Source organism: Sparus aurata, chromosome 7 (genome assembly GCF_900880675.1).
Source record: "Sparus aurata chromosome 7, fSpaAur1.1, whole genome shotgun sequence".
NCBI classification, from domain to species: domain Eukaryota; kingdom Metazoa; phylum Chordata; class Actinopteri; order Spariformes; family Sparidae; genus Sparus; species Sparus aurata.
Genome location: NC_044193.1, coordinates 31,958,816 through 31,985,453, shown reverse-complemented (window position 1 = coordinate 31,985,453; position 26,638 = coordinate 31,958,816). Strand labels below are relative to the sequence as shown.

Genomic DNA, 26,638 nt, shown 5'->3' with positions numbered 1-26,638 from the left:
TCTCAAAAATAGTAATGCCTTACATTACATGATTACTCCCTGAAGAAAATAATTAGTTACATTACTAGTTACATTACTCGTTACATTCTTTCAACTTACTTGAAAAGAACGTTTTGGCTGCTTGCTTGGCGTCTCATTCATGTCGCTCCACGGTTCCTTAGCAACAAGTGTGTGCGTGCTGTCTCTGTAGGTGCTTCGTAAAGTTTGAGGTAGTGTTAGCAGTGGTGGAGAGAAGGCAGTGTGTGCACCTTAGAGTCGAGTTATTTTCCTTACGTTCAACAAATTCAAAGTAATGTTTGTATCTCCAACCGTGGCTTTACGCAGCGGGGGGACTTCAGGCAAGTCGCATGTAGCAGCATGTTCTGCTCGTGTTGCCATTGTTATCCCATCTCCCCTTGTGGGTGGCGACTAACCAATTGGTGATGGTGAAAGATACCTCGTGCCAAACCCCAACCAATCACTGTTCCATTACTTTCTAATATATGTACCAGGGCTGGTACTGAGGCAACAGTCTTTTCCAAAAATCTCTGTTTTAGGGGTTATAAATAATTAAATGACTTAAATTAATCAATTAGATGAATAAAGAATAAAGTACTTAATGAATTAATACGTTGCTTAAAGTGAAACTCTCGCAAAAAAAAGGTTTTTGAACAACTCATGTTAGCAGTAGCACCTCTGGCGCGCCGCCGTCAATGCAGACAAAAAGTGTCGATCCCTGAGTGCGCCCTAACAGGCAGGAGGTCCACCATTACTCTCCTGCCTGTTAGGTCGCACTCTGGGATCGATACTTTTTGTCTGCATTGACGGCCATGCACCGGAGATCCAGCTCCAACTGGAAAAACTAAAATAAGGTAAACCTTAAAAGTGCCTCTTTCGTTGTAATTATGCATTTACATGACGGTTTGACTCATATTCAATCACAAATAAAGCCACTGTTGCTTTTTGGCGAGAGTTTCACTTTAAAATACAGCACTTACAGTGCTAGGGCGAGAAACAGGTTCACTTGACAGACTGGAGCAGGATTGCCCCTGAAAATTACCACCAGGGACCAAGGCTACAGAAGAAGAACTACACTTCTCTAGGCACTGACTGAGGCTGCCATTTTCTAAGACAGGGAGCTGGCATAGAAAAACCAAAGCGTCTCTCTCCCTCCCCTCACCATGCTGGCAAGGGCCCCCAGCAATCCTGGCTTTTAATGTCGCAATGTAAATCTCTTACATAGAGGGTTTACCCTTCTCTCTCCCAACACGGCTCTCACTTCTCTTTCTTCTTGTGCCAAGCCCATCACGAGTGGGAGAGAGGGGAGACTGGAGAGCTTTTTGCATCACCCCCTCCTAGCGCGAGTGGGCGACATCAGCCCCTCTTCCTTGGTAACAGACGGAGAGAAAAGGGTGGGGAGATAAAGTGCGAGACGCAGGGAGGAGGCGTGCGTGTCTCCTTTTGATGTGCTGTGGTGTTTGATGCCAGGTTGATATCTTCGCTACTGAACTGGCAGTGTGCGCTCCACCCTGTTCTACCCTGTAACTCCCTCCTCCCCTCCCCTCCCCTCCCTTCCAACCCAAACCTCTCCCACAATTGCCTTCTTAAAAGTCTGTCATGGACTCCCATCGTCAAACTGTGTCACAAATGAGCCTCAGAACCGTCTCGCTGCCCTTATGCGTATGCTCAGCCCCTTAATGAGCTGTGGAGCACTTCCACATCCAGGCAGATGAGTATCTACTGATCAGCAGAGGAGTGTAGCACCTTCAAACTGCCGGGGAGCCATGGTAGCTACCCAGAGACTTCTGTCAGGGGTGCAAAGCATGATGGGCATGTAATATGGTTCCAATTAACACGGGGGGTTCTGTTGCTCTGTGCCCTGTCATTCTTACAATGATCTAGTTACTGCCTAATTGTTCAAAAGTCTTGAGTAGGGGAAAGACATGAAAACCCAACACTTTTTCAGGAAATGTAACAACATTTGAGAGTACAGAGAAGTAGAACAACACTTCTTGATTCAGATTGGACAGGCCTCAAGTCCCTGTCCATTTCTATGTGACGTGGGGTTGTATGAGATACCTATCCATCACGTGTACCATCTAGAGTAGATGATACGCTTGATGGATAGGTACCTCATACAAACCCATTTCAAATATGTCCCTTTAAAATGTCCCGTAACTCTGAAAGCACACTTAAAAGAAAAAGGGACTGAGGCTGAAAAAAAAGGAAGTAACATTGAACTGTTGAACTGCTCCAATCACAAACAACGTGTGTTGTCCCACCTATTCTGGGATATGAAATGTAGTTGAGTTTGTTGAAATGTTGTTTAGTATATATAAACTGGAGAGTTTCTTTACTGTGGCCTGTCCATGAGCTTTTACTGATGAAAATGATATTAAAGCTTTTCTGCCCATTCTCCTCTCCAAAGAAGGATGACTGTGTCTACCTTGTGTATTTCTCTGAATTACAACATTTACAAGCAGCCTTTGCTTGACTGTTTGCGCTGCGATGCGCCACTATGCCTCTGAAATGTGCTCTGTGCCTCACCTGGAAGAGAGGACTGCTTATGCTATTGGCCATGTACAGTTTTTAGAGAACCTAATCCAGAAGTATGGGTAGCATGCCAGGGCATCAGTTCATTAGTATATTTCGATCCCACATTTTTTCATGTTATAGAGGACTGTTGGTTTACACCACTGTTTGGGATTACACCACAATTAAAAAAAAACATTTGTAGATAAACTTTTAGTATTGATGAAAATGTTCATAAAGATCCCATTCTTTTGGTGGACAAGGCGCATGATGTAATTCATTTTCAGTTTAGCTTCTGCTTTTGATTGTTGAGACATGGTTTGCTAAAATCAGTCCAATTAAAGCTCTGCAGGACAAATATAAATGTTGGAACCTGAAAAATCAATCCAGCATGGATTCAAATGAAAATGTTGTCTGACATAAGCATGGTTATATCTATTGGCAAGGCCTGCCAAAGCCTTATGGAATCCATTTTAAGACAGCAAAGAGGAAAACAGGCCATGCCTGTGTTTTCATGCTGTGGCTGCAGACAGTCTGCAGAAGCAGAGCCTGCACTGTGTCTGTTGTTTTGCCAGATCTCTGCAGCCTTTTCTCTCCAAAGGTACATCTTAAACAAGGGCTGCAGTCTGATCCCAAAGGCTACGCATTTGCATCAATCAGAACAATGTCCCTGGTGGATAGAAACGCCACGTTGGGAACACGCAGAGGGGGATGTTTTTCTTTATTGGTTGCAGAAGTATTCTGGGAAGATCTATTGTGTGAGTATTGTGTGAAAATACATGTAAAGTCAGAGTTCCTCTCAGCCTCTATTAGACCATGAGGGGTTAGACTGAAGTCCAACTGACAATCAAATGTGTTTTCGATAAGAGATCAATAATCTCATTATGTTTTGCAGTTATGGCACATGTTGCATTACGTTGTTTTCAACAGCAGTTGTAACTTACACCACTATATTGTTTTAACTGAGCCGACATTGTTTTTTCTTACCAATGTTCCAAACAGGTTTTTTTTTAACTTTCACAGTTCCCCAGTCTTTTCTTGCTCCTGTACCAAGTTCACAATGAGTGTATATTTACATGAAACAATAAAGTTTATTAGTTTGAACATGAAAAATATTATCATTGCCCTATATTAAACTGGGTTATAATTGATTGCTTTCAAATATTTATTGAAGTGGATTACATTTTAAGTACTTTCTAACGGATCCTCATTAAGAGGTGTGCAGTTTGGCATGCAGGTGGTCGAGTGGTTAGAGCGCATGCCATAAATGCAGCCAAACCCGGTTCGATTCCAGCCGGAGGTCCTTTGCTGCATGTCACATCCCCATCTCTCTCCCATGTTTCCTCTCTGTCTACTGCTAATAAAGGTGTCTAAGCTAGGAAAAAAAAGAGGTGTGCAGTTCTCACTTGACTGATTCACTTGTGAAAAAGTTCTCTAAATTATTCACATACAGTTGACTTTAATGATGGCAATGATGTGAGAAGAAAAAGCGGTACTTACTCATCATCTGGTGTTAGCTGCACTGGTTCATTAGTAAACTGCGTGTCAAAGTTTTCGAGGCCATAGTCATCAGAGATTTGAGGTTTGAAGGGTGGCGTCACCTCTTTCTTCTCCAGCTGAGTAAAAAGAAGCACATGAAAATGCATTATGTATAACAACTGTTTTTACTTAAAAATGAAGAAAAACACAAAAGGTTTTCATCACATCATGTGCTTTAAATTTTGGAAACTTTCTTCAATTGCAGGACACTGCACTGATCAAACTGGAACAAAGTAGAAGCATCACTAAAGATACAGAGTTGTATTCTTTAACTCTGCAATAGTTAATTGTCCGCCCCTGTTCACATTTTACAACCTAGGCTTGTTATCTAGTCAATACACTGTTTTTTATATCACAAAACATGAGCAGAACAAAAACACAAAACATGTTGAAATGAACAAAATATTTCATCTGCAAGAGAAATATGACTCCATTGGTATTTTATGTTTATTGTGGAGTTATTTCTTGGGGCATCTTTAAATGCTCAATATGCTCACAACTACAAAAATGAACAATAATAACAACTATAAATACATTATGCTCCAAAGTACTATTGCTCTCAATCTCTCTCTGACAACTATCAACCTGCTTCTCTGCCCCCCTCCCATAATGCGCTGGCACCATGGTACATTATCAAGATGTTTTTCTAATATGACCTCATTGCGCACCTACGGCGTGATGAGATGGGAGGCAGAGGCCTCAGCTCTATTGCAAAATGAATGAATGCGCTAGCTATTATGGGTTTTATTTTAGGTTGATTTAAACAGGACCATGTCAACAGCGACTAGTTGAGGATCACCCGCAGGAGGTCTGTTTTCAGAATATTAAACTTCTTTTCCATGAGTTATCAAACTAATCAAACCTTTTAGGTTCACACTGGAGAGCTTTGTCCACGCTAAAGAAGGTATTTGCAATGTTGCTTTGGCATACAAAAGAGCCAAAGAACTTTCATTAATGTCTTCTCATCTGATTGTTATCATCATTTTGTGTCAATTTACTCCAAGCAAAAAATATATTGGAGACTCATAATGGTTATGCAAGTGAAATGCTGAAACTCCAGGAATGTCTGAATTGTTTCTTGTAGTTTGTTTCTCAATGAGCTAGACTTGTGCTATCTATAGTATCTAATTAAATGATTTTTCAATTTTCCACTATTTTTTCAAGGATTCATAATGTGATGATTATTTTATCGTTTACTCAATTACAGAAATGAAGACACATCATGCACTTGTTTTGTTGTTGGCAGCAAATTAAGGTAGTGCTACATCAGGACTAGGTTTAGCTATTCTCAGCACTCACATTGGTTCGGAAATCAGCACTGATGCATCTACATAAACATTAAATTTCGTTTGTGTTTAAGTGACATGGAGTTTTTAAACGCTGATCAATTAAGGTATTGCACAAACAGTTTGATCTGATTACCAGATCGTAGACAACAAACATTAATCATCCTATCCTAAACTACAATAGGATACAACATCATAGCTTTGTGACTCAGGGAAAAGATTGTTATGCACTCATGGGGGAATTTATTCTTTCAAACACTATTTTTACCCAACCATGTTTTCCTTTCCTAAAGTATTTTAGAACCCTTAACCCTAAACCTTACCAAACAGTGACAGAAAACTAAAAAGAAACTAATAAGTGCATAAATGATAAGTGACAGTGAAAGTGATAGTGAAGAGTATAGTACTATGATCCAATCAGGATAAAAACCCTTATCTACTTGCTTGCTCCAGATGTGGTTTTAATCGCTTTTTCATAAGTTGAAATGATGGTCCTGGAGCAACATTAATTATGAACAACATACAAACCCATGGCAAAACCATGGCATCTGAACAACATGATTAGTCAATTGCAATGATGTTTCAGGAACAACTATAATGTTCTATGAGCAACACTGACACCCCAACATCAGATACAGCAATCCATTCTATTCAGCTGCGTGATGACATTGTACTAGGTGGACAGGTTGCAAACTATGATGTACATTCTGGTAGGATTGCACCCTGTTGCTGTCAATTTAACATAAAGAGCATGGATTTTGCAAGGTGGGTAATAATATGCTCCTTGCACTGAACAGTAAACCTACTAGAGATACTCAGATAGCTAGCTGGGCATGCTAATGTTAGCATGAGCAGATAAACAGTTTATTCCATTCCTTGCATTTTTCAGCTTTTGTTTTTGTTTTTGGTAGGATAATAGTGAGTGAGTGCTGTGCCAGCACTGGAAAACAGTCTGACTCTTCTTTAACCTTTAAATCACAAGCGGTTTTGGGTGGTGCTTAGCCAAGGAAGATGGACGATGCCTTTGCAAAATTTTTAAAATGGCTAAATCTCCCAACAGCCAAGTAGGCCTGCCTTATTGCACAATCCAGATATAATCAGATACAAACCTTGCCATTGTAGCATGTTGTTGCATGTAGGCTGCTAGCTTGAAAGTTGCTGTGACAGAGACTTTGAACAGTAACATGCAGACAGTGGAGAGGGAGGGAGAATGCCAGAATGGAAAAAGTTGGCCAAAGGCAGACTTATAACAACTGCCTGCTTCCTGTGAGTCATATTACACTGAGCGTTGGTGTTTCTTTATATTATTACTATGAACTAACACAATGTAGTTCATTTTGACTCAATCCCACATGCTTCATCTGGTTACCCCACCAAATGTGGACTGAAACCTGTCCCTAACAAATGCAATATATCCTCACATTTGAGAAAGATTTAATTAAAACTACAGTGATCAGCTGTCAAAGGAAATTACTGAGTCTTGTTTGAAAATGGAACCATATACACTGCTCAATGATACTCAATCGTCACAGTATAACACAAAGTTGGTGATATTCAGTGGTATCAATCTTTCCATTTAGGAAGTGACTGTGAATCAGTTTTACTTGCTTTGGTGCAAATCAACAATGAAGAGGCAAAAGAAAGACAACTCTCAAAAAGATAATGGATTTGCATGTAGAGGCCACAGACAATTGGTCTCTCCTTATCCTTCCAGCTTGATTCTTCTCTAGCTTCGTATTCTGTTAGTGTCCTTGTCCCTTCTGGTAGCGAGATGGTACCTGCAGCCTAATCAGGTTGCACAGGTATTCCAGCGCCGCCAGAATGGCACAGCTATACGTGCAGTCACAAGACGGTGCATAGCACAGTCTCAGGAGCATGGAGGAGACATAAGGAGACTGACCTTTACACAAGGAGAAGCAGACAGGGCCATAGAAGGGCATCAACCCAGCAGCAGGACTGGTATCTACTCCATTGTGTGAGGAGGAACAGGAGGTACACTGCCAGAGACCTACAAAATGACCTCCAGCAGGCTACTGGTGTGCATGTTTTTGACCAAACTCTCAGAAATAGACTCTATGAGGGTGGCCTGACGCCCTCTAGTGGGACCTGTGCTCGCACCTTAGCACTGTGCAGCTCAATTGGCATTTGCGAGAAAACACGAGAACTGGCAGGTCCACCATTGGCACCCTGTTCTCTTCACAGATGGGAGCAGGTTGACACTAAGTACATGTGAAAGAGTCTGGAGATGCGCCAGAATGGCACATCTGTACATGTGTTGTGAACCTGCACGTCAATGTTACCCTCTGTTCAAAGCACAGGTCCCACTAGAGGGCGTCAGGCCACCCTCATGCGCCAGAATGGCACATCTGTACATGTGTTGTGAACCTGCACGTCAATGTTACGCTGCCTGTAACATTGTCCAGCATGTCCAGTTTGACGGTGGGTCAGTGATGGTCTAGGGAGACATATCCTTGGAGGGTCGCACAGACCTCCATGTCATAGCCAACGGTACCCTGACTGCTGTTAGGTACCGGGATAAAATCCTCAGAATGATTGTCAGACCTTACACTGGTGCAGTGGGCCCTGGGTTCTTCCTGGTGCAACACAATGCCCAGTTTCATGTGGCCAGAGTGTGTAGGCAGTTACTGGATGACAAAGCAGTTGATGCCATTGACTGGCTCTCTAGTTCCCCTGACCTAAATGCAATTAAGCACTTACACATTTTTCTCCTTTCCAGCTGATTTGTACTAGCTGCAGTGCACACAGCTGGCAGTGAGCAGTCCAGACTACACTGAACACATGAGGGCTCTGACTCTCTCTCTCCTCCCTGTCGAAGCAGACACGCTGCTTTATTTCATCATTGACTCAGTCTGTATCTACAGAGGCCCTCTAGGGTCACGTGGTAGGAAAAATGGATGTGGAAATTGTGCTCTGGAATTCACAATCCATGCCCACAGTTTTGTGAATCTGTTAACTCTGATTCACAATCTGTGTGCATGGATTTTGCTCTCTTTTCATTTATCAGCTAGAGGCATGGATACAAGCAACCCAGCAAAGCTACTAACAGTCCTATCTATCTACATGGAGTTTACCTTTGATAGTGATCAATAATCAATAAAGATGATGACAACAACTTCGTTTGACTGTATATAAGCAAAATGCTCTATTTAACCGGAGGAGGAGGAGAAGTGCTGTGGTGGATCTCTGTTTGCGTGATGTGGTGCACAGATATCAGTCCTCTGATTGGGCAGGATGGGACATACAGACTATCATTCTGATTAATAGAGGATGGGGTGTGGGTGGGTGAAATAATTCATCTTTAATGAGGAACATATTTATAACATAACCAGTAATACTCCAGCATCTGGGCCCATCTCTTGGCCGGCTAAAGTACTGCACAGCGAAAGTGTCGTTGCTAGTTTTAGACTGATGCTATTAAAATTAGGTGAGATCAGATGTTTTGCTGGTGCATCTTGGAGCAGCAGAAAGTGTTTGCAGAAATATATGGGCCCTTGGTCTAATGTCAATGTCACATTGTTTTACCTGCTATAGAGTGGGCTCAGTATTCATAAAGTAAGATGCACCTTCATAGGCAGGTTCACAACACATGTACACTGTGCTTTAATGATTCGAGACTCTGCTTTCAGTCATTTAAGAGTTTCCTTTCCATGCACATACATGATAGAAAACATCATGGCTCTTTAAAGCAGCAAAACCAAAATATGTAGGTATAAGTTTGCTTACAGAATTGGGGTGGATGACGCAGTCATCTACCTACTGCACAGAACAAGTATGCACTTACCTATAGTTCCCACAAACAATGTAATGAAGCTGCGCATCAGAGGGGATTTAGAAGTGGGTATATGCAATGCAGAGTGAAAAATATGTAGTTACATATCTTTAGTTTATTTAACTTAGTTCACAGAAGAGCTGTTAAAGTTAAATATCAGCTGAAGCAGTCATATTAAGATAGAGTTTGACTACATACATCCGATTCCTGTGGAGGCTGAAAAATATGGACAGCGCCACTCTGCCATTGCTGAGCACATTGTGGTCAAATGGGATATAAAGTAAAATCGAGTCATCAGGATTCAAGCAGCCCCCCATTTTACCATTGTGCATGCCTCTGATGTGTCCAGGAGGTTACTGATGTGCTGATCCAGGTCAGAGGTGCATACAGACATACGGGGGCCACACACTACTGAATGACACTAGTCGTTGCATTCATAAAATTCACGCAAGTTGGATCAGCATGTGGTTTCCACCTTTTCTCTAATTTTTTGGTGTGATTTTGAATCCAGCCAATCGATAAATTACATGTACATCATCACAACATGTTGTAATTGACTTAAAATTGCCTTTATGTGTAACCACACACATTTAGAATGATCAACAGTGACTGAGCCTATAACTAAGAGTGTGATACAGTACTTTAGGAAAGTTTAAACACTGTGGTGGTTTTCCATATAGTCACATCTGCTACAGTAAAGGATGGACATCTTGTTGCTAAATTTCTCTGTTGCAATGCAAAGAAGGGAGAGAAAAACAACTGAATGGAGAAGGTTGAGGCAGTAGAGTAATTGTGCACGAGTGATTCTGCCAGGAGAGTATTTGTCTGGTTTGTTTCCATGGTTTCACACCAGTCCCTCATCCTGTTAAAATGTGCTCTGAGGACATTTTCTGAGAACACACTGTAAGGTGGGCACGCAGTTGCACAGATTTGCTCTCCATGTTGTTACCTAAATCCAAGAATATGCTGCTTTTCAGAAGCTTGGTTAGAATTAGATTTAAAGGAAGCTTAAAATAAATGTAAATCAATGTGTTTTTGAATGCTAATCCAGGTGTTGTTAATAAGTACATTACACTTACTCATATGAATATACAGTCTTTGGCTGCCTGTTTCTTACAGAATTTGGAAAAAAAACATGCAATTGACAGTACATTTTTATGATTTAATTTGTGGTTATGGTAAAAGATAGCTGAAGTCACTCAGTGTGTGTGTGTGTGTGTGTGTGTGTGTGTGTGTGTGTGTTTGTGTGTGTGATGATAAATAGAAGATCAGAAAACAGAGAATTTGAACAAAAATATGATACAATTTTCAATTTCTGCTTTGTGACTACTCAGTAGCAATAACTACATTACTCATGAGACCACACCCTTCCATGAACTCAGTCTTTGTTACTGTGACCACAAGAGATTCCTGACTGCATCTTGCAGGGTTGCGAATCGCGATGCTATCGTGTAAATCTTGCTATGTGCTATATTTATCACTGCGCATGTGCAAATTACTAGTTTGTTCGGTGGGAGTGAGCTGTTGTTATTGTGTTGCTGAAGTTGCAGTAAAGTCATGAAAACGCACAGTTGTCGTCGTAGTTACTGAGCCAACACTGGTAGCAGAGGATGGCCGCTGGTAATTATAAAGTTCCGCCAGCGTTTGATGAGAAGAAATCTTAAGAAAGCGGGAAAAATGAGGTTGATGAGACTGGTTACTGACTTGGATAAGAAGAAGCAGGCCTTGGCAGTTGCCTTGTCCCTTATGGGAAGAGCAAGGGATAGCGTGCTGGAAATACCCTCAGGGGTTTTGAAACAAAGATGATGGAATGACTACACTACTAATAAAACTGGACTCTGTGTTTTTGAAAAAGGAAAAGGACCGCCAAGACGAGGCGTACACAGAGTTTGACTGGATAGCGAAACAGGAAAAACAAAAAATTCTATTGAAACTGCACAATCAGTTTGGACATGCCTCAGTTGACAGACAAAAACTACTGACCTGCTCAGGTAATACTGATGAGGAGTGCACCACAATCCTGAAGGATATTGTAAAGAACTGTGAGACATGCTTTAGATACAGTAAACCAAAGCAAAAGCCAGCAGTAGGTTTGCCAATGGCCTCAACCTACAATGAAACTGTAGCTATGGACTTACGTGAGCTAGAGCCAGGAGTGTGGTATCTGCATGCAGTGTTTCCCCTATATGCACCTAGCAGCGGTGGATCACCACTGCTAAAATATGACCGCCGCTGCTGAATTTTAATTCTAATTTTTAACGAGAAGAGAGAAGAGGTGGAGAGTGGACTCAGTCTTGTCTCATTAGAAACTAACGTTATATTATCTTGCGCTATGGATGCTTCATATAAAGGTCAATCACACACCTGTTTGAAACGATTTATGAAAATAAATCATGAACCACAGTGGGCCACCTATAGAGACTATGAAGCCTGTTGCGCTATTTCTTACAGCTGTTAGAATAATGAACTTTAATATAACAATTTCGGCTGCCAGTATCCATGGTTCTATTGTCATATTATGCTTGGCAATTATCATTGTCATTGTTTCTATACTGTTACCGGTTGATGCAGGTGATGTGCCGTGCTGAAGTCCGCTATTCCGTGCCGTGCCGTGCTGTGCTGCGCCGTCTCTTAGCATACACCACAATGGAGGTAACGTTAGCGCCAGGTTTGGAGAAGGTGCAACGACAAACTTTGAGTTTACTTGATAATGTCAGCACAACGATTTTAACAAGCATCGGGTAAATGTCAACCATAAAGCAAGCAACACTGATCACGGATTCAGGATTATCATTCGGGGTAGATGGATTTGTGCCAAGTTCACAAGTAAGAACTTTGACTTTCAGTGGCGTTCCAGTGTACTTTTTCTAGTAGGTCGGAAAATTCCTACTGTCTCGAACTCAGCATTACTATGCGCGAGGGCCACTGTGACGCGCGAAAGCTGTCAATCTCAAGTTACTGACAGATTTTTTCAGAGAGGCACAGACATTTTGGATTGTTCTAGTATTTGTGTTATCATGTGAGTTTACTGTATATGGTTGCTTGTTAATATATTTTTTGTGAAATTAATGTCAATAATTGTTTTAAAGATTATACTTTTATTGTGTTCAATAAAAGTGTATTTTCCTAAAGCTTGAGACACCTCTTAAGCTAGACAGACATTTCCCCTGCTCATTACTGTGCACAAATGTACTGTTATGTACTCAAGCCTAAAGAGCCCCTCTGGTGCCGGCAGACACATAGAAACCTCCCGGCAGGGTGCATGTTGTGAATGCATGTTGTGCATGCGGGTGAACACTCACCTCCACTGCTACAACTCCATCCTAGGGGAAACACTGGCATGCCATTGACTACTTCACACGATTCAGTGCAGGGAGCATTATTACCACCAAGAAACCCAAAGAGATAAGGAAGCACTTTATTCACTGCTGGATAAGTGTTCATGGTCTTCCACGCAGACTGTTCACTGACAATGGGGGTGAATCTAACAAGGAGGAAATGAGGGACATGGCTGAAAACTTCAACATTGAAGTGAAAACAACTGCAACTTTTAATCCATGGAGTAAAGGTCTCTTGGGAAGGCATAATTAAACCCTCACTAAAATCCCGTTGACAGTAAAGGGAGACAATGGATGTGATTGGAAGACAGCCCTAGACTGGGCCCTGATGGCAAAAAACTCTATGCACAATGTACATGGCTACAGTCCCGACCAGCTAGTGTTCAGGCAGAACCCAAATCTGCCGTCAGTTCTCACTGACAAGCCGCCAGCTCTAGAAGGGACTAGTGTGGCTACTTGCATGGCCCAGCACATCTCAGCACTACATGCTACAAGGAGAGAATCTCTCTATAAAAGCAAGAAATCTCTGTCTGTCTGTCTGTCTGTGTGTGTGTGCCTCAAATATCTCTGCAGATCAGGATCAGACTGACCTGAGATTTTCAACATGGCTGCTGCGTGGTATAAGGGTGTGCAATGTCAGCTTTGTTTAGACTACAAAGATACCGTTGATAAATTATTTCATAAATGATTTACGAATTCCGCTATTATTGTCAACGATAGCCACCATAGCCACGTGCGCACCAGAGCCAATCATTGCAGAGCCCACCCTAGTCCAAATCGAGAGACCAATTTAAGATGACGTAGCTGCAAGACGCAGCCTCTGAGTCTCGATTCCAAAGTGTGTGTTGGTGAGGCCTTCAAACTATATACCAGTGTTTAAATCGTGTTGATAGGCCAAGTAAAACCGTACTTATGGTAAATAATGTCCGCCACGCTTTTTCGCAAACACTGCCGTCACGTTTGCTGCGCGTTTGGTGCAGGAAGAAACAGTCAAAACGGGCTTCTCTCACGAAAGTGTACGCAAGCAGGAAGTGTTTGCACTGAAAAAAAATCTGTGGTACTCCCTTTCCTATTGGCGGAAAAAGGCACCACACTAACCAATCACAAAATGATATGGCAAACCACATGATTTGGTTGCTGAGGAACAGGGGGAAGTTGTGGGAGGGACGGCAGCGAAAGAGTGACAGCGACAGTGACGGTGACAGAGATTGCGAGTTTTGAGAGTTGATTTGTGACATTTAGCATGTTTGGAGTGTATAGTTAGTGTGTTATGTACTGTTTGGTGTAGTGTGTTTAGTGTGTAGTGGAGTCGTTTTTTTGTTTAATGAGTTAAAACAATGAGGAGACGGCTGAATGTGGAGCAGGCAGTGCAGCTCTTCATTGAGCTCGAAGGAGCTGAGGGAGACCTGAGCCTGAAGCATTGCCTGCATTTAAATGTAAATAGTTACATATAACTTTGTACATTTCAAACACTTATGCACAAATTTAGCATACAACAATTTATATTTGCATTATAATTAATAAAAATGCTTTGTAAGACATATTTGTGGTTTTCACAGTAAAAAATATCTAACTTTTTCCTACTCTGATTTTTTTTTGTGTGATCTTAGGTCCATTGTATGTCAAAATGTGGTGATATTTGTTCGCCACAGGGGCACTTATGTTCGTGTACATCAATCCAGACTTCGATAGATTGATGGCTGCTGAAAGAAAGAGATAATCAGTTGATGGGAACTGAAAATGCCACATAACCAAACAGTGGACTCTATGAAAATAACACTGAAATTGAAAGTGAGGAAGAGGCACCCTCAAATGGTGAAAATGCTGAGGATAACAATGAGCCCCCTCATGCATCAAGAGAATCAAATACTACTTGTCAAGGACTTAAGCTGAAAACTGGGCAAGTAGTTACATATACAGACAGTGGAAGTGGCCAGGTTCACACTGGAATAATGCTCAGCCGGGCAGGAAAGGCCACTGGAACGTACAAACACTGGTACAATTTACAGTAGACAGAGCCTGAGGAAATTGCTGGTACAACTGGATCAGTGGACTTAGGACAAGTAAACAATCTTTAACTGGGTCCATCTGAACATGCTGAGTTATGTGCAGACTGCCATAAAGAGGACATATTGATTGTGAATGATGATGCCTTCATACCTGCCAAACAAGCTGAACTCAGCAACTGGAAACAGATCATGTGTTTGAAGAAGTGAAAGATGAAGGTCAGAAATGCATCTCTACAAGGTGGGTGTGTACACTCAAGGAGACACCAGATGGTGTTGTCTCTAAAGCAAGACTAGTTGCAAGAGGCTTTGAGGAAATGAACACTGAGGAGCTACCAAAAGATTCACCTACGTGTGCTTCAGAGTCCCTTAAAATGATCATGGCAGTTATATGTCAAAAGAAATGGCAGCTGAACTCCATGGACATTAAAGCAGCCTTTTTGCAAGATAAAGAGTTAACCGGAAATGTATACATTCGGCCTCCCTGAGAAGCTCAGAGCAAAGGAACTGTGTGGAAGTTGAAGAAGTGTGTTTATGGCCTGACAGATGCTTCTCTGTACTGGTACAACAGGGTAAAGGACATTATGCAGCAGTCGGGAGGTACAGCATCAAAAGTTGACCCAGCAATGTTTTTCTGGTTGGATGACTCCTGCCATGTGATGGGAGTCCTTGCTTGTCATGTGGATGACTTTATCTGGGGAGGTTCAGAAATGTTCTCCATGACAGTCATCTCTCACTTGAAAGCTGCTTTTCAAATTGGACGTGAAGAACACAACAGCTTCAGCTACATTGGAATGGAGGTACTCTATGCAGAGGATGAAATACAGGTGCAACAATGGATGTACATAAAAAATCTCCAACCTATTCATGTGGACCCTACCAGAGCCACACACTCAGTGCGTTTACATGCACAGCTTAGTCTGATTACAGCCATAGTTCGACTATGCTACTCAATCATCCATCCATCCATCCATTTTCGTCCGCTTATCCGGGGCCGGGTCGCGAGGGCAGCTGCCTGAACAGGGACACCCAGACTTCCCTCTCCCCGGACACTGCCTCCAGCTCTTCCGGGAGGATCCCAAGGCGTTTCCAGGCCAGCTGAGTGACATAGTCACACCAGCGTGTCCTGGGTCTTCCTCGGGGTCTCCTCCTGGCGGGACATGCCAGGAACACCTCCCGAGGGAGGCGTCCTGGGGGCATCCGAAACAGATGCCCGAGCCACCTCAGCTGGCTCCTCTCGATGTGGAGGGGCAGCGGCTCTACTCCGAGCTCCTCCTGGGTGACAGAGCTCTTCACCCTATCTCTAAGGGAGCGCCCTGCCACCCTGCGGAGGAAACTCATTTTGGCCGCTTGTATCCGGGATCTTATTCTTTCGGTCATGACCCAAAGTTCATGGCCATAGGTGAGGGTCGGAACGTAGATTGACCGGTAAATCGAGAGCTTCGCCTTTCGGCTCAGCTCTCTCTTTACCACGACAGACCGATACAACGACTGCATTACTGCGGCCGCTGCACCGATCCGCCTGTCAATCTCACGCTCCATTCTCCCTCACTCGTGAACAAGACCCTAAGATACTTAAACTCCTCCACTTGAGGCAGGAACTCTCCTCCCACCTGGAGGGAGCAAGCCACCTTTTTCCGGTCGAGAACCATGGCCTCGGATTTGGAGGTGCTGATTCTCATCCCAGCCGCTTCACACTCGGCTGAAAACCGCCCCAGGACATGCTGGAGGTCCTGGCTCGAAGGAGCCAACAAGACCACATCATCGGCGAAAAGCAGAGATGAGATCCAGTGGCTCCCGAACCAGATCCCCTCCGGCCCGTGGCTGCACCTAGAAATTCTGTCCATAAAAATAATGAACAGAACCGGTGACAAAGGGCAGCCCTGCCGGAGTCCAACATGCACTGGGAACAGGTCTGATTTACTGCCGGCAATGCGAACCAAGCTCCTGCTCCGGTCGTACAGGGACCGTACAGCCCTTAACAGAGGGCCTCCGACCCCGTACTCCCGGAGCACCTCCCACAGAATGCCACAAGGGACACGGTCAAATGCCTTCTCCAAGTCCACAAAACACATGTGGACTGGTTGGGCAAACTCCCATGAACCCTCGAGCACCCTGCGGAGGGTATAAAGCTGGTCCAGTGTTCGACAGCCAGGACGAAAACCGCATTGTTCCTCCTGAATCCGAGGTTCGACTATCGGCCGAATTCTCCTCTCCAGTACCCTGGAATAGACTTTCCCAGGGAGGCTGAGGAGTGTGATCCCCCGATAGTTGGAAAACACCCTCCGGTCCCCCTTTTTAAATAGGGGGACCACCACCCCGGTCTGCCAGTCCAGAGGCACTGTCCCCGACTGCCACGCGATGCTGCAGAGACGTGTCAACCAAGACAGCCCCACAACATCCAGAGACTTGAGGTACTCAGGGCAGATCTCATCCACCCCCGGTGCTTTGACACCGAGGAGCTTCCGGACTACCTCAGTGACTTCGGCTTGGGTGATGGATGGGTCAACCTCTGAGTCCCCAGCCTCTGCTTCCTCTATGGAAGGCGTGTCAGTGGGATTGAGGAGATCCTCGAAGTATTCCTTCCACCGCCCGACGATGTCCCCAGTCGAGGTCAACAGCTCCCCACCTCCACTGTAAACAGTGTTGGTGGAGGACTGCTTCCCCCTCCTGAGGCGCCGGATGGTTTGCCAGAATTTCTTCGAGGCCGACCGGTAGTCCTCCTCCATGGCCTCCCCGAACTCTTCCCAGACCCGAGTTTTTGCTTCCGAGACTGCCCGTGCTGCTGCACGCTTGGCCTGCCGGTACCCGTCAGCTGCCTCAGGAGTCCCTTGGGCCAGCCAGGCTCGGTAGGACTCCTTCTTCAGCCTGACAGCAACCCTTACTTCTGGGGTCCACCACCGGGTTCGGGGATTGCCGCCGCGACAGGCACCGGAGACCTTACGGCCACAGCTCCGGACAGCCGCGTCAACAATGGAAGTGGAGAACATGGTCCATTCGGACTCAATGTCCCCAGCCTCCCTCGGGATCTGGTCAAAGCTCTCCCGGAGGTGGGAGTTAAAGATCTCCCTGGCAGAGGGTTCTGCCAGACGTTCCCAGCAGACCCTCACGATACGTTTGGGTCTGCCAGGTCTGTCCGGCTTCCTCCCCCGCCAGCGGATCCAACTCACCACCAGGTGGTGATCAGTTGACAGCCCGAACGAGCAACGTGGGCCCGCCCTCCCGTGGGCTCACCACTCGCAGGAGGGTTCAGAAGGGGCCGGTGCAGTGGGATATGGGTGGCAGTCGTGGGCGGGGGCCCCGGCGGCCCGATCCCCGGATGGTGACTCTAGCCATGGGGACATGGAATGTCACCTCGCTGGCGGGGAAAGAGCCTGAGCTGGTGCGGGAGGTTGAGCGGTACCGGCTAGAAATAGTCGGGCTCACCTCCACGCACAGTCTGGGCTCTGGAACCCAACTCCTTGAGAGAGGCTGGACTCTCTTCTACTCTGGAGTTGCCCACGGTGAGAGGCGGCGAGCTGGTGTGGGCTTGCTTATAGCCCCCCAGCTCAGCCGCCATGTGTTGGAGTTCTCCCCGGTGAACGAGAGGGTCGTTTCCCTGCGCCTTCGGGTCAGGGATAGGACTCTCACCGTTGTCTCGGCTTATGGGCCGAACAGCGGTGCAGAGTACCCGGCCTTCTTGGAGTCCCTGGGAGGGGTACTGGAGAGTGCTCCAACCGGGGACTCCGTCGTTCTCCTGGGGGACATCAACGCCCACGTGGGCGACAACAGTGTTACCTGGAGGGGTGTGATTGGGAGGAACGGCCTCCCCGATCTGAACCCGAGTGATGTTTTGTTACTGGACTTCTGTGCTAGTCACAGTTTGTCCATAACGAACACCATGTTCAAGCATAAGGGTGTCCATATGTGCACGTGACACCAGGACACCCTAGGCCGGAGATCAATGATCGACTTTGTGGTCGTATCATCTGACCTCCGGCCGTATGTCTTGGACACTCGGGTGAAGAGAGGGGCTGAGCTGTCAATTGACTACTACTCAATCAAACAACTGCAATTATCCGAGTATACATGCCGTACCCCGGTACACTAGTTGGCTCTGTACCCATTTCAACTAGTGGTAACAGAGCCACCTCCGGCTGACCTCTTTACGTCACCAGCTGTCTCGGCATTCAAGAAAGATGGCGTATGAAGAGTGAGACGAAGCTACGTCTGTGTACATTACGTATATGGTGTACATGATAATTACACAAACTAGATGCACAATGGCGCTCTTTCTTGCAGTGATTTCGGAGGAAAGATGCCGCCGCCGCCGTCCGTCTACTTCCGGCTCACGGCCCCGGGGGGAAAATCTTGTGCCTGCACAGAACGCAAAATCCGATCCGATCCGCTGGAACGTATACCTGCAGGAGTAATGCGACTATCAATCGAATAATCTGGGTGCTTTAATTCGACTATGAGAAATCCGATCCGGTCCGATTTTAGTCAGACTAAGGTGTATACATGCATCTTAAAGATCCGATCATAGTCGGACTAACACAGTAATTCGGTTTTCTTGAGTGTCATGTAAACGCACTGAGTGAGAGGCCCCCCTAACACACTGAATATGATATGCTTAAGTCAAAGATTGGCCAAATATTATGGGTGGCGAGGCAGAGTGGACCCGACATAATGTGTGACATATCCTGGCGTCCAGTACAAAGCATGCCACGGTTCAGACTCTGCACTGTGCAAATAAACTGATCAGAAAACTGAGGAGGAGGAGGTGACGTTAAGGTTTTGGTACTTGGGAAAATGGCATCAACAGTGCAGTCTTCTTAGCTACACTGTACTCACCACAGGTGACTGTATAAGCAACAATTTGCCTATAGTGTGTGTAACTGACAACTAATCTCTTTTGGATGCTGTCAAATCCACCAAATCAGTCACAGAGAAAAGACTCCGACTTGAGATCAGCAGTATCAAGGAACTCATCCACTCTGGGACTATTCAGCAGATCATGTGGTAAGCAACTAAGGACTGTTTGACCAAGAAGGGGACGTCTGCACTCGTTTTGCTGAGGGCTCTCAGTGAAGGTGTATGGCAGCTTAAAAGCTAAATGGACTAAACAACAAAGACTTTTTCTTTATGGTTCTACTCTAGTTATTAAAGCTGGAACTTTGAACCTGTCCACCCGGTAAAGTGAAACTCTCGCCAAAAAGCAACCAAGGCTTTATTTGTGATTTAATATGAGTCAAACCTTCGTGTAAAAGCATATTTATGATGAAAGAGGCACTTTTAAGATTTACCGTAGTTTCGTCTTCGGGCAAGCTAATTTTCAATGGAGTGCAGGTGCACTCATACGCTAGCATCAAAATCACTATTTTTAAAACACTATGAAGGCTCCACACAACATGAAACTTTGCTCGTAGTATCACCAGGGTCTCTACACATGAACACGAGCAGTGAGAACATTTTTTGCGTACACGGAGTTTACTAAAACTAACTCACATTAGTAGCTATGTACTAAAAATGGCTTCTGTGGAAGAACCTGCTACAAAAGGTGTCGCCACGACCACATTTTGCCATGATGACAAACACTCACAGACTTAAAGGGTGTAATAATTGAGCCAACGCTGTCCCAGCTGGTAATAAACAGAGGCTCTGTACTATGCTTAAAAAACTGTGATGATTCCACTGGCCACATCTCTGTTACCTAGTGTGTCTCTGTTTTGTTCCGTCCTCCATGTAAACTCTTATCCGCCTGGTGCTGTTTACTTGCTCAGACTGTGTTTATTTCATAATTCTTCTTTGACTTTTGTGCCTTTACTGTAGCTGAGTAGGCTACATACTTTAAAATCTATCATTATTTGACTGTTTTAATTGTGTTTGTTGTTAATATTTCAGTCTTTTGTATTGTGCTGTACAGCCCCAGTCTATGCTGTTCCACTGTCTGACTGTCCGGCTTCATCTGCTCTACTGAGATGAAGTGGCTGCATTTCGCTTACATCAAAAATAGACCTGGTGCTTATTCTCTGTGGAGCAGAGCGGAGTGCCGCTTCTGAGACTGTGCAGAAACATGCTTGGTGCAGTCAGTGGAAACAGGAGCACTGTTAAGAACCACCGCGATACATCCACTGCGGCACTTCTAAACTATGCTGATGGGCCTGGTGGACCTGGGGGTAAGAGCAGAAGTAGTGTGACATTGTACAAATAGTCTGACTCTAATATCAGAAACCATGATTTGCAATCCAAGCCTCTGGCCTGGTTGATATGAGCTCTGAGCAACTACAGAGGTCTGGTGAGCTACATTCCTCCATATTTTTCTTGTCCAAACTGTAGTGTTCAGACCCAAAAGAAACTGACTCAAGAGAGACAGTTTAGGACACTTATCAGACTTCGCACAGCTCCCTCTGGACACAATAAAGGCCTCCAGTGCCGGCTCTGAGTAATTTGGTGCCCTAGGCAAAATCTTAGGCGGCGCCCCCTTGCATCGCCATCAATTTCACAATCAATTTTCATACACTCACACAGAAACTGCATGTATATATTCAAGATTTTATTTCTTTTAAGTCAAAAATATCACACCAAATAAAGAAGAAAGAAACAAGTAATAAAAAATACAATATAAATAAGGCATTCTGCAAACATATTATCTCTCAGCCTCAGAGTGCCATCTCTTGCTTATCTATTGTCAGCCTCTTTGCAAAACGACCTCCAACTTCTTCCATGTTTCCATGTGGGTATTGTGCTCCTGGCTATCCTCATGAACCTTCAGCAAGTGGCTTGCATTTTTCCAGTCCTTTAGTCCTTCCTTATTAAGTCTGTATTCTTTTGGAGAAAACATTTAGCAGCAGAAGCAGCGCAAGCTATCATTTCTGTTTGAGTACATCAGCCAGCTTCTTTAGATTTTTTCCGCCCTGACTAAGACTCTGTTACAAAAGTCATGTTGACACTCTCCCATCTTTGTTTCTGGGAAATGTGTAACTGCGTTCTTATTTGAACTGGTCCGCTGTGAATTAACTCTCTTCTCACTTTGTCAGTTAGAAGAGATGGCCAGTCAGCCTTTGGTCCTGATGCTGTGTCACTGGGCTGTGCTGAGGTAGAGGGACACGAGCACATGATGCTGTGTCACTGGGCTGGTGGTGAAATACGTTAAAAGTGCATCTGAAGAGAGAAGAGAAGTATATGTGACCACTGCATGTTACATTTTAATAAAAAAAAAAAAAAAAACCAGATTGGTGTGTGCCATACGTAAGGGGTAATGCCCGACGAAGTGTCCATAATCAGGAATTAATGGACTTGGCGGAGGTTCTAAGGCCTCCGCCAAGTCCATTAATTCCTGATTATGGACACCTCGAAGGGCATTATCCCGCTTATACCATGGTCACTTGGTATAGAAATGTAATTAAGACCATTAATTTATATTTTCATGCTTTTTACAATCAAAATATAAAGTTTTTCATGAGCCATTACTAAGTTTCACTGGTAACGCCTGAGGATTTGACTAATACCTGGAACAATTATTACCCTCCCGTAAGGTTCTTATCCAATGGAAACGTTGTTCACTCCAGTAAATAGGACGGACCATAGATATGACTTGGCAGTGGGAGATATTCTAGTCTGCTCAGCGATGAGCCAGCTAACGCTATGCTAGCAAGTCAAAAACATTGCGTACAGTTGACAAACAGTAAATATAATTTGACAGTATGTTTAGCAAAGTGGGGGGGCGTGAGAGGCAGGGCAGGGCGCCAAGGTCTATTTCCACTGGATTTGTGTCCGCTGCATCACGTCTCCGTCATGCTAGCGGAGCTGATAGGTTTAATTTTCACTTTAGTCTATGTGTTAACTACCACCAGGTCCACTGCGCTGCGTGTCTGCTCCGTCCAGCTCTGGTAGTCTGGAGTCCTCCGGAACAGATACGCAGGATTCTATATATGTGGCGGATGCCGGAGCACGACGCAGCAATTCAGCTGAATCTTGCACTGAGCAGACAGGAAGTCAAGTGCCAAAATAACAATATAATATCCAGTTACTTTTCAAAATAAAACACTCCGTGTTGACACCAGTACACAAATCTCCAAAAAGAGACAAACACAAGCTCTTCTGCTAATCCCTCGGTCGGGAACTCTGGAGCAGGAAAGATGACGATGCCTACATAGACCTTGGGTTTACCGTGAACATGGTTGGAAATGAGGAAAGACCTGTTTGTGTTTTATGCCTAAAAACTCTAGCAGGACAGCATGAAACCATTTTGATAATCAGGTGATTGTGTCCAAAATGCTGCAACTCATACAGATTTATATAGATAAATAAATAAATATTATCAGGTTCTCAATAGTATTTCAATTCGGGGGGGCGTGAAAACATTTCTGTCCTCTAGGGGGGGCATGACAAAAAATAATTGAGAACCACTGGTTTAACAACAAGACTAGCTAGCCAACCAGTCATGTCAAATCAATATCAAGATTTTCACGAACAAATGATCGGCCGTGTGTAACGTTACTGTGGCCACAGCCTGAAGTAGAGAGTTGAACAGCGAACGGGATGTGGGATTATTCACGTATCAGTAAATTTAGAGGGAAAGTGTACTTTCTGCAGCATGTGTGTTATAGTTAACATCCTGTGGTTTTCAGAGGATAAGACACTGAAGGACTGACAGACTGCACTTAGTGTTGGAACAATTTGACTGGAACTACTTAGTAGGTGTCCATATATCAGGGATTAATGGACACCCTGCAGCCAATCAGAATTGAGTATTCCCCCAGACCATGGTATAAATAAGACAAATATAGACTAATAATGAAAATGTGATGAGATTCATTCAACTTTATTGTCATTGAAAAGCAATTCAGCCTATCGAGAGTACAAGTGCAGTGAATATATTTCGCCTATGAATAGCCCTTTTTAGATAGAAAAGGCAGCACATTTGCTCCAAGGTAAGGACGGCAATGTGCCGGCCTGTCTTTCTAAAACGGAGGCGTAATATTCCTTCTTTTCCAAAAGCCACCTCTGAGGTAGGCGTAAACATGTGACGTGACGTGAAACTCCAAGTTGGGCTGTGAACAGTGACATAGAATTTGTCTTCAAAATAAGAGCTTTACATTGCACCCCATTGGAGTTTAGAACTGGGTTCTTAGCGGGGGGCTTTTAATTTGAAAGTAGCGACCGTTCTTAGCTTGCCGACACAACAACAAGCTAACACAACCAAACAGCTATAGAGACCGAGGAGACGCTAGCATCTCCTGGATCTCAGCGGCTGTCCAGTCGCTCATCTTAATGTCCGCGGATGAAATGATGGACTAACTGCTGTGATCAGCTGTTTCCTGGTTTTAAAACTCCCCGGCTGTGGGTCGCACAACAGTGCAGGTCATCCACACCTCCGCCCACCTCAAGCAGAGGCCGGCACATTGCCTCCTCGTTTTTAGATAGCAGGCGAGGCGGAAATAAGTGTACCCTCCGAGGCGGAAAATCGGCGGACCAAAACAGACCCCCAATTTGCTGGCCTCTGTCTAAAACCGCGGACCGAGCCATCAAAAGGATGGGCAAACTGGTGGCTTGGTGCCCTGTCTAAAAACGGCTAATGATACGGGAAAGCTAAGGTGTGGAGTATTAACAGTAATACACTTTTACACTGATGTAAACTTTAACAAACATAAACTGTGACACAATAAACCAAAGGCTTACAACGACCCTATGGCAAAGGGGATGGAAAACTAATAGCATTTTAACAAACATACAAGCAGGAAAGACACCTGTAAAATAACACCTGAACAGGCCTAACATTAACTTTTCAAATGTCCCTGAGGAATTTAAGATGGAGTAAAATGAACACACGTCGACTCAGATATTTACTGATTATTAAACAATGCTGCTATCGTCTGAAGTAAGCTAGCAAGCTAACACTCTGCTCCAACAACGGTAACGATCATTAAACTATTCATTTCATGCACTTCATCACATTGACGTTACTGTACCTGTATCTTCTTCACATTTTTCTTCCTCTTCTTTCCTTCTATTCCTTCACTGGGCGCCGGATGGTTTCAGTCTTTTGGACCTTGTAATTCCGTAACAGTATCAGTAAATCTCTCTCTGGGTCTTGGGGTCTCGGTCCGGTCAGATTCAGGCAGCCCACCTCTCGACCCGCCCCCCTCACAGAGGACAGGTAGAGTGCAATAAAGCAAGAACCCAGAAAAAAGGCCTCTCTGTTATTTAATAGTCTTGGCTATGACGTTATATTACTGTGGGCTTATATAATATTTCGAAATAATAGTAGTAATGACACTGGTAAAAAATATATATTTTTTAAATTTTCATTATTATTATTTTTTTTCTCCCCCCCCGCGGATGACGGCGCCCCTAGCATTTGCCTACACTGCCTATGCCCAGGGCCGGCTCTGAAGGCCTCATACTACTTTTTGCACCTCAATAGTTCCACATCCACATCCCCACATCAACTTTGATGAGTAGAATTGATGGACTGAAAAACTTATTGTTTAACCAAGTAGTTTCAGTTGTCCAAACCTTAGCTAGAGTGGTGACAGTTGTAATAATCTTATTTTGTGAAGTGTGATATACCTTTTTTGATGTTTTAGTAAAAATATTGTTGATCTATTTTGCTTTCCAGTACCACTTCTTGTTCATTCGTTTTTTCCTGAGAATGTGGTTGGATTTAGTCTCTGGAAAGGTCCCAGTTCTACTGTTCCTGCATCAGTTTCTGAGCTTCATTAGTGTTATTGGTTCAAAGCACTTGTGAGAACAAACAACAAAAAACAACTCACTTTCTCTCCATCACATTGGCCTACCTTCCCCCAATCTCTGTCTCTCTTTCTGCTAATTTCTTTTTCAGCTTTTTCAGCGCCTACCTACACTCCTCTGTCAGTTTCACCCCCTCACATCCTGTCTCCATCTTTCTCCTCTTTGTTTGTCTCTGTCTTACTCATTGTCAATTCTTTCATCTTTTCACATCCCTCTCCACTCTCCTCCCACTTTCCCCAGTCTCTCTGATGTGTTGTTGGTGCAGGCTGAAGCTCTGTGTGGTGGTAATGAAGCCCACTGAAGGCCAGGAATGAGCCCAGTACCTTTTCACAGACACACACGAGAAGTGCCCCTGAGGGCAGAGGGGCACATGAAAGAGGGAACTGAGCGCCAGGGCTATACAAACGATCCACGGGTTCTCAGATCACAGCAGCTGTCAGAATGTGTGTGTGTGTGCGCACGTGTGCGTGAATGTGTCCATTTCCATGGCATCAACGTTTTCAGGGCAGGATCGGACGATGTGACAATCAGCCTGATCTGAGGCAGTCGGTAATGTGACTGGAGTCTACAGTCAACAGATGTGAAGCCATTATTCTCACACACACGCACGCACAGACACATGGACATTACATCACTTGATTGTACACTCTGAGTGGAGTTTTAGCTCTCTTCCTTTTCCTCCCTCAAAGAGGTGAAGCACCTGAAATGAAATATCGTTCACTATACTGCATCTGCTTCTGGTACAGGTATGCTGTCAGGCAGTGAACATCCCACAATAAAACCTGCTAAGACAGGTACTCACTGGAAATGCACATTTTGTCCATTTAATGAACACTGGTACTTTACCACATTAATTAAAAACATGCTGCTGCTCCGAAGGTAAAATCATTCCTGTAATATTTCTTTCCAATGAAAGAACAGCTAGCTTGGCTATGGCATTTGTTTACATGCTTTTAGCTGTTCTTAACTGTTGCCATGTGAACACAAATGAACCAGGAGGGAAATTCAACAACTGTATTAAATAAGTTTCTGAATCAGACAAAGTGAGCAAACAGCAATACAGGTCTGAAAAAGCTCTCAGTAATACACTACTCCCAGTCACTGTTACTGTGGTGGCGTCTCCCTACAATATCATCATGTTTGGATGCAAGCTGACCTAGAAATCAAACCTTTTTTGCTCTCACTTTCTATGTATCGTTACTTTGGACAATTATGTCTTTAAGTAGAGTCCTGGGCAGTTCTCAGTTGCTTTAAGTCTTTACTTAATGAATTATTACTGAAACTAATAATATCATTATTAAAGTAATTCAGACCCTGTGGGTGACCTGTAGTTAGACCAGTTTGTTGATCATTGTCAGGTGATTTGATGATTTATTTAAACAATAAATCATAAACTAATGTACATAACTGTTTTGTAATTATCAAATGTCACAG

General features: G+C 44.1%; 1 protein-coding gene across 6 annotated transcripts in view; it reads right to left on the bottom strand.

Annotated features, from left to right (window-relative positions):
* prkcz (protein kinase C, zeta) overlaps positions 1 to 26,638 on the bottom strand; it is a 197,049-nt gene that overhangs the window by 8,179 nt on the left and 162,232 nt on the right. For all 6 annotated transcript variants that reach the window (XM_030422231.1, XM_030422233.1, XM_030422237.1 and 3 more), the window contains one exon: positions 4,012 to 4,127. In XM_030422231.1, coding sequence (XP_030278091.1) covers positions 4,012 to 4,127 — 116 coding nt within the window. The remainder of the gene's footprint in view (positions 1 to 4,011; positions 4,128 to 26,638) is intronic.